This window comes from Chamaea fasciata, unplaced genomic scaffold, assembly GCF_029207755.1.
Source record: "Chamaea fasciata isolate MVZ Bird 193981 ecotype frontalis unplaced genomic scaffold, bChaFas1.0.hap1 SCAF_10, whole genome shotgun sequence".
Lineage (NCBI taxonomy): Eukaryota > Metazoa > Chordata > Aves > Passeriformes > Sylviidae > Chamaea > Chamaea fasciata.
Genome location: NW_027094095.1, coordinates 6223643 through 6238125, shown reverse-complemented (window position 1 = coordinate 6238125; position 14483 = coordinate 6223643). Strand labels below are relative to the sequence as shown.

General features: G+C 42.5%; 2 protein-coding genes across 8 annotated transcripts in view; both read left to right on the top strand.

Moving 5' to 3' along the window:
- The window catches only part of RABGAP1L (RAB GTPase activating protein 1 like), a 228604-nt gene that overhangs the window by 70658 nt on the left and 143463 nt on the right, over positions 1 to 14483 (top strand). The window lies entirely within an intron of this gene.
- GPR52 (G protein-coupled receptor 52) lies at positions 6014 to 9349 on the top strand. The gene has a single exon (XM_066193100.1). The coding sequence runs from the start codon at positions 6692 to 6694 to the stop codon at positions 7775 to 7777; it is 1086 nt and encodes a 361-aa protein (XP_066049197.1). The 5' UTR covers positions 6014 to 6691; the 3' UTR covers positions 7778 to 9349.

Here is a 14483-nt window from a genome sequence, read left to right as displayed (position 1 = left end):
TAGGACCATCAGTATCATCCTGAGGGAAGCTCCTCCTTAAGGAAAATGTTCTTTTGCATGAAATCCAGAAAAATATTTGCTTTGTGTGCATCTTTGGGTGGCATCCCTGCCCGTGGTGGTGAGGGTTGGAGCAAAATGATCTTTTAAAATCCCTTCCAACCCAAACCATTCTGTGATGCTATGAAATGTAATCCATGAGATCACAGGCAGTAATGTTTAACTGGAGATTGTGTAGCCATTTACTCCAAAAACTTGCTTAATATTTATGAAATACGTGAATAATACTACAAGTAATTTGAAAGTTTCAACCTTTAGAAGCATTCAGTGTAATTGTTGCTTAACAGCATGAAAAGACTACATGATAAACTTGGAAATGTGAATGCCCATCTCTCTCTATTGATCCACATAAAAAAAATGATTTGCCCATTTCTTCTTGTTCTGCATCACAGCATCCTAATTACCCAACGCTTATGTGATGCTGGCTAATATTTGCATCATTAGAAGCAGTGCTGGAAAAGGACTGAGCTGTGAGTCCAGCAGAGGAGCAGGCTGAACCTGAGCCTGCTGCAGGAGCAGTAGTAAAAGGCAAAGGGATCATGAGCTCCCTTCACGTCTCTTGACCTTTTAGAAGGCTGCTGCCCCATTCCAGTCTCCTGAGCTGCTCCCACCCCTGATTCCAAATTATCCCAGGCTCTTCCTTCTCCCCCACCTTACAGAACCTGCTTTATTGCTGCCACCAAATCCAGTTTTTCCCTAATGCAGAAAAGGCCTGTGCTGACTTTTTTCCTGTACACAAGAGGTGAGAGCTCCACAGGAGTATCTGCATTTCGGAACTGCAGCTGTGTACCTGGTGTGTTTTGGTCTTTGTTGCAGCACAGGGTGTGTGGGCCATAGCACTGTAAAATGATTTATGGCATCCTTTAGGATCATAGGGTGGGAGGGAGAAGGAAAGGAACTCAGATAGCAGAACTGAAAAATGAGACTAGCAGGTGGAGAAATGGTTTCAAAGTTTCTACAATATATTGTTCCCTTCGGAACTGACCCGTCTGGGTTTTTACCACTGGCCCAAGTGTGTTTAGTCTTGATGACGATGACAAACCGCAGCAAGAAAAATCCTGAGCTGATGGTGGAAGTCGTAGGGAGAGTGGTCAGATATTGGGACTGGGGCCCAGGCAGGCTGTGAAAACTCTGTCCTTGGAGATGTTCACAGCTCAGCTGAGTGTAGAACCCAGCACAACATGGCTTAAATTTGGTGTTGGATCTGACTTAGAACTTTGGCCCTCACCTTGGAGCAAGGCATGGGGTCAGATGGTATCTGCAGGGTATAAGGGCTTTGAGAAACCTAAGCTTGTTTGGAGAAACAAAATAAAGGGTTTATTTATATATATATAGACACTTCTTATATCTCATCATATGCCTGCACTCAGGTCAAAATCCCCGTGTGTTGTGTGTGAGCGCGAGCGCTCGGGCAGGTTTTAAATAGACAGCTGGAGTGGGTGGATTTGGGGAAGAGGCTTTATATTCCAAATAACAAATAGAACAGATCTCTGCCTTAAATACTGCGCTCATATGACTTCATAGAGCAACTTCAAACACCAATATGATGTAGAAAACCTTACACAAGGCAACAAATGATTTTCCTTCCTCCTCTGGTACTTTAGGCTGCACTACAGCTGCAAGCTTTATAGAATAGAATTATTCTGGAGGCATTAAAAACAAAACCAGGGTGTCCATAAGATACATGGACAAGTGAATGTCAGAGGTAGTTAGGTTAAAAATAAAGCAAACTGAAAGAAATGCCTTTGTTCTTTAGGCTTAGGAGAAAGGATATTAAAAAAAAAATAGTGTAAAACAATGAAAAAAGGAGTTGGACAGAAAAAATACAAGCTGATGAGCTGGTATGTTTATCAACAGTGTCATTCAGGTCTGCATCTAAATAAATAACTACTGTGTTCCTCATCCTGCACTCTCAGCTGCAGCTTATTGCTCTCATCAGTGCCTTTCAAAAAGATTTTACGGAAATTATTGTTGTCCATTTAATCCAGCTGACCATCCAGTAATTTAACAAGGAAAGACTTCAAACTAGAAATGAGTGATGTGATTGAGATGCTGCTTTGTGCACTGCAGGGATTGCTTCTATCAGTCCTGTCTCCTTACAACAAAGGATTTAGCAAATAAATATTGCTATTCCTTTCCAAATAGAGTGACTAATAGATTGTTTTCTTGCTTGGAGCTTCTAAATCTCCTTCCATATGTTCTTTTTCTGTCTGAGAAGCTTTATCTGGTTTCCTTTCAGGGTCACACATCACCACTGCTTTCACAGCCTTGCTTTGCGTACACAAAAGCTCATGCTCCTACCGCATCCCCTCTGTTTTCAGCAGGATCAGATGGTGTGAGCCTTCTGTTTTGTATAGCGACCTGTGTTGTTTCCAGCTGGTGTCATTTATAAAGAAGGTGTAGAATTGCTCCTTCTTTTCAGCTTGAAGAGTGCTCAGTCCACCACCTGGATGTAGCCAGCTATGGGAACTTTTGCACCGTGTAGGATGCCACCTTGATGACAGCAAGACAATTCTTCCAACAGAACTTTTCTCTTTCTCCCTTCCTTTTCTTAAAACACAAATTAAAAAAGAAATCCTGAAGCGGGTTTTGTTTAAAACTGTGCCAGAGGCCCAAATATGCCTCTAATTTCCAAATAAAAATCTTTTCTTATAGAGCCTCTCATACAACATTCTGGTATTGCTACATTTTGTAAACTTCTGTCTGTAACTGCATCATTTCATCGGGACTAGCTGATTTCTGCTTAATTTTCACTTGCCTCTAAATACACTGTACTTTATAAATCTACTGTATGAATGTAAATGTACCGTGAAACAATACAATTTAGTGCTGTCAGCATGGTGCAGTTTATAGCGAGTGCCTGAGGTGATAAAACCACTGGCAGCTTGCAGCTGGTTTTTTGGGAGTGAAGGAAGACTGCTTGTATTTCCAATGAAGTCAAACTTCCCTGCTTTTGAACCACTTTGTCCCTTTAGTTAAAATTTCTGTAGAGGACACGTTTTACCTGCATACAGAACCAACCAGCAGAGGTTGCCGTTGATTTTCCTGCTCAGCAGTCTGGATTTCTTGTAGCAGACCTGAAGCCTATGGCTGCCAGGAGTGCTTGTTCTCGGAGCTGAGCACACTGGGCACACACAGCAGGCACCAGCTGGGGCTGACCTGACAGCAAGGTGACTCAATGGTTATTGTGACACTTGGAAGCTTTAGTAGTTACCAGTCCTTAAATCTGTGTGGAGCAGGATGTACTGAGCACGTAGTCCCCGTGCTCTGCTTTGTCAGGCTGTACCTTTGCTTAGCTCATGCCCCTGTGTACCTTTGGGGCTCCCTGATGTCCATTTTAAGGTGTTTTGGCCCTTTCCATCCCTGGTGCCGACCACGATCTGTCCTAGGGAGCAGTGCTGGTCACTGCCATGCCTGTGCACAGTGGTTTTCTCCTCCTCCTCCCTCACGGGAGGAATGGGAAGAGGAGGAATAAAAATTGCTCCTTATTGTTCTGCCCTGGTATGGATAACTGGAGCTTAAAGCTGTGCTCAGGGTCTAAATTTAGTCATTAAGTCTGTTGTTGCAGCCATTTACCATTCTGAGGTATCGGAGCTAGTTTAATTTTTTCTTAAATCCTCTGACAGAAGACTTTGGAATGATCACATGCCCTTACTGCAAACCACTCTTACACTGCTGCAGTTTGTGCTGCTTCACATTGCTACAGACTTGTCATTCAGACTTGGACATTCGCTCCAGGCTATACTCGAAATACAAGATGTTAACTCAGGAGCAGCTTATTAAAATTTTGCCTTTGGTTTGCCACGGAACTAGAAGGACTTCAATCACTGTAGTTCCTAATGACTTGGTTGGTTAAAACCTCCAAGGCACATCTTCTGCTGATCCATAGCCCGAAATGCTGCTCTGTGGTTGGTGTTTTGGTATTCGAATTTGCTGTTTCAGTGTCTAGAGTGTCTGTGTAAGATAACTGTGATGGGTGTACTTCTGTGACTGGATTTATTTTTAGGAAGCACGAAGTAAACAAAAGTTCTGAGTACTTAATCAGGGAATAGCTGCATCTGTTTGCAGGAGTAGAGAGCTGAGTTAATTGGCTCAGTTTGGAAAATCATGTGTTGCAAGTATTTGTATTTAAACTGATGCTGAAGCTATTAGGGTACTGGTAATACTGGTACAGCATAAAAAATGGGTACAGGTGAGTTTTGTAACATATATGTGCTAAGTTTGGAAGTAATTAATTTGGGGACGTAATTAAAAAGGCGGCTGTAATTTTGTATTTTAAGGAAGACCAAAAAATTTCTGTGGCAGATACTTTACCAAGCTAAACCTCAGCAGGTGGGTGATGCTTTAAAAAGGCGCGCGCCCAATTAATAACGCGGGGTTGTTTTAGTGAACAGCTCAGTGGGGTGATGCCCCTGGTTATGTCTGGACTATGCACATCTCTCACGGAGGGCTGTGCCGGACCCCGGAGCGCCGCGGTTCGGGTGCCCGGCCCGGGGGCTCCGGTGCTCGGTGCCGCCGTCGGATGTGCCGGGAGCAGGGGAGCGGCCGGCAGCGCTCCAGCGCCCGGGCTGCGGCGGGGAGCAGCAGCAGCATCAGGAGGAGGGAGGAGAGGGAGGAGGAGGAGGAGGAGGAGGAGGAGGAGGAGGAGGAGGAGCGGGCTCAGGTGCAGGCAATCATCGCACGGGGGGAGCAGGGAGGCAGCGGCAGCCGCTCCAGCCGCACCGCGGTAACAGGACTCCCTGACAAGTATTGGACATAGCGGCTGGTGAGGATGCGTGTAGGTGAGAAAGCTTCTCTATTGCTTTAGCAGGGAATCGGAGAAAGGAGTGATTTTGTACGTGCTCTGTTGCTTATAGACAAAGGGAGCAGATAGGCGGAAATATTCGGGGATGTTATAAAATCTGAAAGGACTTTCTGTACAGCGTGGCGATGCACGACAGGAAATTAACTCCAAAAAGAATGCTTTCTCTCAAAGTGCTGCGACAGAATTGAACATTTGGCTTTTCTAATATCTGAAATTCCTCCTGAAGACACGGCAAGGACTATCAGAAACATCAGAGAGATCCTGGTACTTTTAAAGAGACTTAAAGCAAATGCCAGCTGAATGACCTTGGAGATCATTTGATGTGGATTCATTAATTTTCACTGCTAGTCTTCTAGTCTCAGGAACTCTAGGATTAATGATAGTTGTAACGTTTTAGGGGCCTTTGAAAAAACAAGATTGTATACATTTAATTACCTGCCTAATGATTCCTGAACTAATCAAGCATTTACTTAAAACTGAACACAGAAGATGCTTTCTTTTAATGTTTTCTCTCTCCATAGCTGTGAATAAAATGAACAAGGTAATGTCCTGCAAATAGAAGAACAGTTTTTTTAAGCAACTATTTATTATGCAGATCATCTAATAAATATAGAAACCTTAAACCCCTGAGAAGATGAAGCTGAGCAACAGAATAATGGAGTAGTAAACAATGGCAGCTTTTCTAGTCAAATCAGCATTTCATTAGCTTCCCAGCAGAATGCAGATGGAAGTTTCTGAGCTCGTTGTGTGGGGGTTTGTGAAATGATTCTGTTGTTGCCACAGAGGTGAGCAATATCATGGATATACCTATGAACTCCTAGGTACTGATCCACTGTAGTAGGTATGGCAGAGTTTCTTAAGGTGATTCTTTTAAATTGCCATTGCTGAAATTACATTCAAGAGGATTTATTCTGTCTGTGGGGACACTGAATTATGATTCTGGCATTCGTAATTGTAATGGACTATAACTGTTTAAAGGAACTGTAAATATTGACATGAGTCTCCAAAATCTATTTTTTAAATTATTTTCATGTGAGATGTATGTTTTCTTTCTTGGGAGCCAGAGGACATATCTGCCTCATCCCCCACCTGTCTCCCTCTAAATAAAATTCATTATTCATACCCAAGTAGTGGTGAGTCTATTGGAATTAACCTTGACAAAAATGTTCTCCTTGCCTTTCCAATGAATAGCATGGATAAGATGGAATACCATCTTCTGAATCAAACAAGAAAAGACAGCATTAGAGGATGAACTTTGAATCTCCAGTCAGTCTGTGATTTAACCTAAGACATAAAGATTATCTTCGGTAGCTGCTGGTCCAGGAAACCTGAGCTGTGCTGAGATTCCTCCTTCCCTTCCTCTCCCTCTCCCCTTATATACCAAAGTAAACGACTTTTTCAGGAAAATAAGTCAGAGATTTCCCTCCCCTCCTTCCCTGGGAAATGAATGCATCTCTTTTGTCAGTTTTTATTTCTATTTGTTTTAGAAGTGCCTTGTGTTTGCTAAAGATGAGTCAAGAGCACTGGAGGAGCTGATCAGTGGCCTTTCTCTTTCTGGCTTTTGTTTTTCTTTTCTTTCTTTCTTTCTTTCTCTCTTTCTTTCTTTCTTTCTTTCTTTCTTTCGTTCTTTCCTTAAAGCCAAGGTGTGCCAGAGGTGATGCACTGATGCTGAGGAGGCATCAACAGCTATGGGACTCTAATCCTCTCCCATGTAAGCACTGGCAGTGTCTGCAGAGAGAGACCGTGAGACGCTGAAGCAGAGTTTAGCTGCTGTTCAGCAGGTCACCTGCTCACTAAGGCTCAGATTGCACTGTTCCCTAAGCACAAATCATGAACCAGTCCCGATGGATTGAATGGAGGACTCTGAATATGAGCAGTAGTGTTATGAACATATCTGAGCACCTCTCCTGCCCTCTTGGATTTGGTCACTACAATGCAGTTGACATCTGTATCCTTGAGACAGTCGTTATTGTCTTGCTTACATTTTTAATTATTGCGGGTAACTTAACTGTGATATTTGTTTTCCACTGTGCTCCACTCCTGCATCATTACACCACCAGCTACTTTATTCAGACCATGGCCTATGCTGATCTTTTTGTTGGAGTCAGCTGCTTGGTTCCTACTTTGTCACTGCTGCACTACTCAACAGGTGTCCACGAGTCCTTGACTTGTCAAGTTTTTGGATACATCATCTCTGTGCTCAAAAGCGTCTCTATGGCATGTCTGGCTTGCATCAGTGTGGATCGCTATCTCGCTATAACCAAGCCTCTCTCCTATAACCAGCTGGTCACACCTTGTCGCTTGAGACTCTGCATCAGTCTGATCTGGATATACTCTTGCCTGATCTTCTTGCCTTCTTTTTTTGGTTGGGGAAAACCTGGTTACCACGGAGATATTTTTGAATGGTGTGCTACCTCCTGGCTAACTAATGCCTACTTTACTGGCTTTATCGTGTGCTTACTCTACGCTCCTGCTGCCTTTGTCATATGTTTCACCTACTTCCACATCTTTAAAATCTGCCGGCAGCACACCAAAGAGATCAGTGATCGCAGAGCTCGGTTTCCTAACCAGGAAGGGGACGCTGCTGGGGAGAGCGGGCACAGCCCCGACCGCCGCTATGCCATGGTCCTGTTCCGGATCACCAGCGTGTTCTATGTGCTGTGGCTCCCTTATATCATTTACTTTCTGCTGGAAAGCTCTAGGGTGTTGGAAAACCCAGCACTCTCCTTCCTAACTACGTGGCTTGCTATAAGCAACAGTTTCTGCAACTGTGTGATATATAGCCTCTCCAACAGCGTTTTCAGGCTGGGACTACGGAGACTGTCAGAGACTATATGTTCATCTTGTGTGTGTTCAACAGACAGGGATGTACGGGACCCTAAACCAAGGAAACGGGCTAATTCCTGCTCCATTTAAAGAAAACCGGTGCATGTAATCAAATGCTGAGTTGTGATAGAATTTGTGGTATCTGGCAACTTGCCAGAGAGAAGTGTTGACTTGAACAGCTTGTCGCGGTGTTAGAGTGAATTTAAAAGGGATCCTGGAAAAGGCAAAGGCAGTAAGAAGCGTCACTGAACTCTGGTGAAATTGTCGGGAGGACAATTCAACAGAGATGATGAAGAAAGTCAGAAATAAAAATCTTCCAAAGGGCATGAAGCAACTAGCACATCAGAGGAGGTTCCTCCTAAAACAAATTAGTTAGTTACTACCTTACATTTTCCCCTGGTAGACGAGTTGTCTTTGTGTCAGAATGTACTGTAGCCTTCAGAATTTTAATACATTTAAGAGGAAGCAATCAACACCAAGAGTATGCATCTATCCGTAAATTATATACTTGAGGACAGTAGTAGATACTGCAGGTAATAATCAGCTCTATCTTTGCTCACATATTGTACAATTTTCAGTTGTACAAGGAATCTGCAGTGCATAAACCACACCCTGGTAATGACGCCTTGGGATAAACTGGCACGTTTTGGTACAACTTCCACAGAAGCTCTCCCTCTCATTCCCCCTTTTTTATTTCCATGCTCTCCCCTTTTTATTCCATTGTGTGCAGGTGGGTGAGTTTGAGGGCACCTGTGAGGTAACCTGAGTTCCAAACCATTCTTTCTGCAGGAAGCAGTAGCCCTCCCCGGCTGTCTGCAGCTGCCCATGTACCATGATTTCTCCAGTGGTTCACTCTCCTGACCCAGTTCAGTCAGCCCACGGTGTCCATGTAGTGTCCTTTAGGGTGTACTGAAGCTTTTCCTTGCTGGTGCCACAGATGCTCCTAACGCAGATAAGATAATGGCACGCAGCAGTGTGCAGCACTACTTAGAAAATTAGAACTGACTCTTTTCTTTGGGAAATCTAAAGAGCTTACTGTTGTAGCTGTCAGTCTGTTGTGTGAACCTCACTTGCACATACTGTGGTTTTTTTTAAGAGAAAACTAAATTGTGGTCTGTGCCTAATGTTTTCATAGCACGTGGAGTAGGTTAATGCTACAGGATCAGAAAATTTACACTTGCTTTAAGAGAAATACTTCTGTGCAGCTCTTTGTTAGACACGTGTTCTCAGAGGAGGTGAACAAGACAGTTTAGTGTTAAATACAGGCCAAGAGCTTTGGTGTGTCCTTTTGTACTGAACTGACTTTCAAGTCCACTGATGAAATCTTTTTGATTTTGCAAAGGCACACATTAGGTTTGTGTAATAAATTGCCAGGGGTTCAGATGCATGCCAATCGATACAATATTTAAATTACGACTTTGAACCAAATGTAATTTTCTTAGATGGTTATTGGCTTTTAAAAAAGGCCCAGTTATTGATTATTGGTGCCTTTTTAACACTGCACTATTACTCCTTCTTTCACCAAAATGCGTATGTAAAGATTGTGCCTATTACTTTTTGTAATGAAAGCTGACCACGTGTGCACACTTGTGGTTTGACTCTTTGTTCTGTTGAGGTGGTTCTGAACCCCTGTACATTTTTTTAAACCTGTAAGAAAGTTGAAACAATGGAATAAAGTAGTATTATGTCAATCAAACTTAGCCTTGGTGTTAGTTCCCTGATGTTACACTCTCTTCTCCGGGAAAGTCCTTTTGGGTTAGGACTGGAGTGAACAATTTCAACCCCAAATTTCAAAGCTGTTTACTTGACGTCTGAAATGTTGGTATTCTGGTTTCTGGCATTGCACGTCTTCAGAGTAGATTCGGACGTGACTTGAAACATTCCTTGAGCCAAGCTGAGCTGTTGCTGACATCCAGCTCTCACAGATATTAGGGAACAACGAGTAGTGTCCTGCGCATGGATCTCGTCATGCTCCATGTCTACAGGAATGTATTTGTTGCCTTCTTTTGACAAGTTCATATTTCTTTCAGGAGGCTCTTTGGGCTCACTGCTGCTCTGTATGGTTGTGTAACCCCAGCTCTTCTGCAAACATGATGTGGATTAATTTAGTTTTGTCATTCTTCTGTCATTTTTTTTTTCCTGCTTAGTAGGCTCTCAGCAAGCAAGACTTAGACAAGGAGCAAGGAAATATCTTATTTCTCACAGTTCCCAGGGCTGGTTTCCTACCAGTAAAGTAATTTTATATCTGTGCTCCAGAGCTGGCTGCTTAGAGCTTCTGATTTTCATTGGCATTTCTGGTGACAAGTTTGTGTGGGACCTTCTGGAATTCAAGAAAAGTTCTAGCAAGTTCTAGTGCTTGAAGTGGAGCTGACATTTACTGAACCCAGGCTGAGGGCAGCAGATGTGTTTGTTGTGACGGTGCTACTGTAACTCCAGATGCGTCAGACACCCGAGCAAATTCACTTGCCTCAGTTGTGCCTTAGCTTAGTTGTGCCCTGTTTGTGTGACCTCAGCAAGTGCAGTTGATGGACAGCAACTTGAATCTTTATTGCCTAAAATGGGGGGGTCAGAGGTAGAGCTTGGCCTCGGGGGCTGCACCACAAAGTTTGGTCTCCCCGAAGGGCACAGTTAGCAATATGTTCCTCTTTGCCATCATGTTTAGTGTGTGGAGCTAGAGATTTCCTCTTTCCTCAGGATGTTCTTGGAGGGAGAGACCATAAGAGAAATCCAATACCCTGGAACCAGCTTGTAGGTTCCAAGGTTCTTCAGCCCCTTTTTATAAAAAAGTTTTTTGGTTTGTCGAACCGTGGCTTCGTGTTGTTGGTGCAGGAACAGTAATGTGCTTACCTGGACTCTGAATTTCAGCTGCTGTAAAAGTCATGTTTCACCCTATTCTCTATAAGTCTCCTGGAATCTGTCAAATTAAACATCCTCAGGAGATTGAAGTATTGTTTTTCCTCTTTCTGTTTCGCAGGTGACAGGATTTAACCTGGTCTGTCACATGACTCTTTAAATTTACTACATGTGTTTCACTTTATGGAAGTGTTTTCTAAACCTATGATTTAAGATCTTTATTTGAGGGATGTTTTGTTACTGTTTACTAATGCTGTCTGAGGATTCCAGCTGGTGCTAAATTCTCTTCCAGAATTAGAAGGCTGGGCATTTTAATGGATTTAAAAAGCCACAGAAATTCCAGTCACCCAATCTGTCACTTTTGATTTTCATTCTGTCATTATATAAAGCTGCATGTTCTTGTATGAAAACCTGATTAAACAATGATACTTTTAAATCTGGCTCCCGCTTTCATATGCCTGAAGATCTTTATGATTTACGAAATGCCTGGTAAATAGGAGATCAGGCACTGACTAAAGAAGTTGATGCAAAAAAAAATCGTTGATAATACAACTAATAAAAAAAGGAAATAGATATAAAATACTGAACGAAGAAATGAAGCTATAAGCCTGACAGATAAGCAAAACAAATATATATACAAAAATACAAAAACCTTCTTTATGCAGGTAGATTATGTTGTGCTGTTACATTTCTCTGGGATACTTATGCTTGCAGCATACCAGGGGCAATGTCAAGGTCAATTGCCTTACCATTTTTGGAACCTCATGTCTGCAGCCTAATGAAAAGTCAAAAAAACTGTGTAATGGCAGCAAAAGAACTACCAGAAAAGTATTTTTTTTCTTCACCAAATTCTGTGTGCTTCCTTATTTTCTGGCTAAGTAAATTTCTTGCTAAAATCCTATTCTTTAAAAGGTAAGCGAACTGTAGTGATGAAAAACACATTGCTATCTTTTAAGATTTACTTCTTGTCTTACAGTAAGATATTTTTTCCCAGTTTCTGCTTAAGAATCCATTTTGTAATCTTACTCAGTAAAGCATGAGGTACTGTGCAGGTTTTATTTTTGTGCAGTCTTTGTGCTTCCTCTGTTGAAAAGTTGGGAAAAGTTGCCTTATTGAGCCGCCTTCCAGAGGAGTTTAGTAACACCGTTTAAAAACAGTGGGTTTATTGGTTTTATGATTAATTGTCATTCATTAGTGTTTGACAATGAAATATCCTCGAGTACACTTAGTTTTTACACTCAGCAAAAGCAGTAGAATGTCCTTTTAAATTAACTTTGCAGTCGATATCAGCAGTCGAGGTTTAATGATGAGTTATTTCAAAAACCACTTCATTTCAACATGGAGCTGTTCTGTCTTTCCATATTCCAGTTGTAGCTAAATACATAAATACACAGGTTCTTTATTTTTTTGAAGTTGGTGTTGGAATGCTGGGGATCTGTATCTGTGAGCCCAAGCCCTGCTGTTCCCAGGGTGGGAGTATCCCGTGAGCAGCTTTCCAGCTCGCTTGCAGCGCGATGGGCAGCACCGTGTTCCTGGAGCTGTGTGCCAGGGAGCAGTGCCAGAGGGCCAGCAGGCTGCTGCTGCTGTGAGGCAGAAATGTCACTGAAGGTGGCAGTGGCCTCCCCAGCCGTCCACCAGGACCAGCTGATCTTTCAGTTTTACTGTCCCTGTCACCGAAAGGAGAAGTCGAAGCCTTTGACTTCATCTCTGCTCCCTGTTCTCTCTGGCTCTTTTTTTTTATGGATAGAATGGTGCATCTTTCTACTCAACAACTGGATTTGATTGTTTTCTTGGGATTTTTTCACTGAAAATTTTCATGTGTGTCATTCGAGTGTCCAAACCAAACACTGCTTTGTTAACTAGGTGCCAATTAATTTGCAGACCTTTCCAGAAATGGCAGCATCAGTGGGATAGTGTTTTCCTGTCATTTGCAGTGTTGCCTGAAACATTGCTTAATGACAGTGCTTTCCAAAGATTACATGGTTTTTGCTAAACTAAATACGGAGTTCAAGTAAACCTAATCTCCCCCTCCCGTTTCACATAGACATATATAATTTTTTTTTCTAAGTATGTACTGAATTTGTACAAGGATCTCAGCATTTTAACCAAAGCCGGTGCCATTATTGTTGATGGGATGAAAGCGATCTAGAAGGGTATTTAAGAGGAGCTTCCTACACACAGATTTTTCTAGTTATTATGTAAAGAAATTATTCCTTTCCCCACCTGATATTAGGACAACCCCCTGAGCACCATGAGCTGTAAGTGCTGAAGGAGTGGGATGTGAATGGAAAAGAAACTGTTAATGGCTCCATGCCCCAGCACAGCCCTGAGGAAATCCTGAAAACCCTCACTTTTTACATACATGATTTCTTTGGGCTCCTCCTTTGTGCAAGTACTATGAAAGGTAGGATGAATATAAGGTGCTTTCAGCTGCACTGATGGGTGGCTGGAAAAAGTAATTTCAGGCAGTAAAATCTTTGGGACTTTATCCCAGTCTTACACTGTCTGCTGCCAGACTTAACCCTCTGGAGCAGACTATCACAGCAGAGCTGCAGGCTTTCGTTTTACCCACCCTGAGACTCCGTCTGGACAAAAAAAAAAAGGTGACTGCGAGCAAAGGGAAACTTTCCTAAGTGCAGTGATTGCCAGGGAAAAGAGTTTATTTTTTCCTGTGCGATGCTCATCCTTGCCTCAAAGCTCACAATCTGAAATTCACAGCTGGCAGTGTTAGAAAAAGAGACAAGGTTTTGAGAAGGGGAAGCTCAGAGATGTCACTGTTGTCATCTGAGGGCACTCCTGCAACTTGACAGCATTGTTCTTTTTTCCTTTAAATGAAGTGTCTTTTTTTACCCTTCTGTATATTGTTTCAATAAGCACAAATTCTTCTCATCATGGAAAAAGCCCATTTCATGAGATACTTAAGTGAGGGGACAGGGTAGTGGTTTGGACAAATATAACAAAGGGCCCTAAGCCCCTTGTGAAAACATGTACTACTTCAAATTTGACACACTTTAGGCAGGAATGTCTTCAAATACCTGTCCCAGGTGAGGGTTTCCAGTCCTTTATCATTTCTCCTGTGTTGTTTATGCTTGTGCAGGCATTTTGGAAAAGTCCTTCTTGTGGAGCAACTAAATTTAGATGTTTTCTGTGATGGAATAGATTTGTTCTGCCTTAGGAAAGGCACTGGCTGAACCTCCTCACATCTGGGTTGTTTGGGGTCATTGGCAGCTCTGCACGAACCCATTTTTGGGTGCTGGTGTGTGGGGCTGAAGCGTGTGCCTGTCCTCTGCTGAAACTCTTACTGGTGAAGTGAATCTTCTACAGATGGGGTGAGCTGAAGGCAACAATGCCTTAACCTGCCTCAGCAAGACTTTTTCAGAGCTGTGATTATCAGGGTTTTTAATAGGAAGGAAATTGGTTGTAATTTAAAAAAAGAGACATCTATATGCTGGGAGTAATGAATTAGGTCAGGAGCAGAGTAGTCTGGTTTGCATCTGTGCCCTCAACATGCCAAAATTCTCATCTTCATATGAGAATTTTATTATAATCAGGTAGATTTTCAGGCACCGCAGTTTTTATAGGGACTTCCAGTGCACCTGTATGTACATAAGGATTGTAAATAGATCCCTGATGGCAAGGTTTCTGTGGAAGCTTTTGCTGCATTTCAGGGGCTTGGGGACCACCTTGTTGCTCAAGTTGGATAAGTTCTCATTGTGTGCTGAAATTACCAAAGCCAAGACAGCAAACACAGGCTGTAAATGCAAGATGTTTATCCAAAACTCCTTTCTCTGTAATACTGGGTGTTTGATGTTGTCCAGGCAGTTATCTCGTGTTGGCTTATGAAGATGCCTTATAGACAAGAAAGAAATCTAACACATGTAAGCAGAACTACGTGCCGTCATAATGAAATTCTGTTCAAGGTTTCTGATTTTTCAACTCAGGA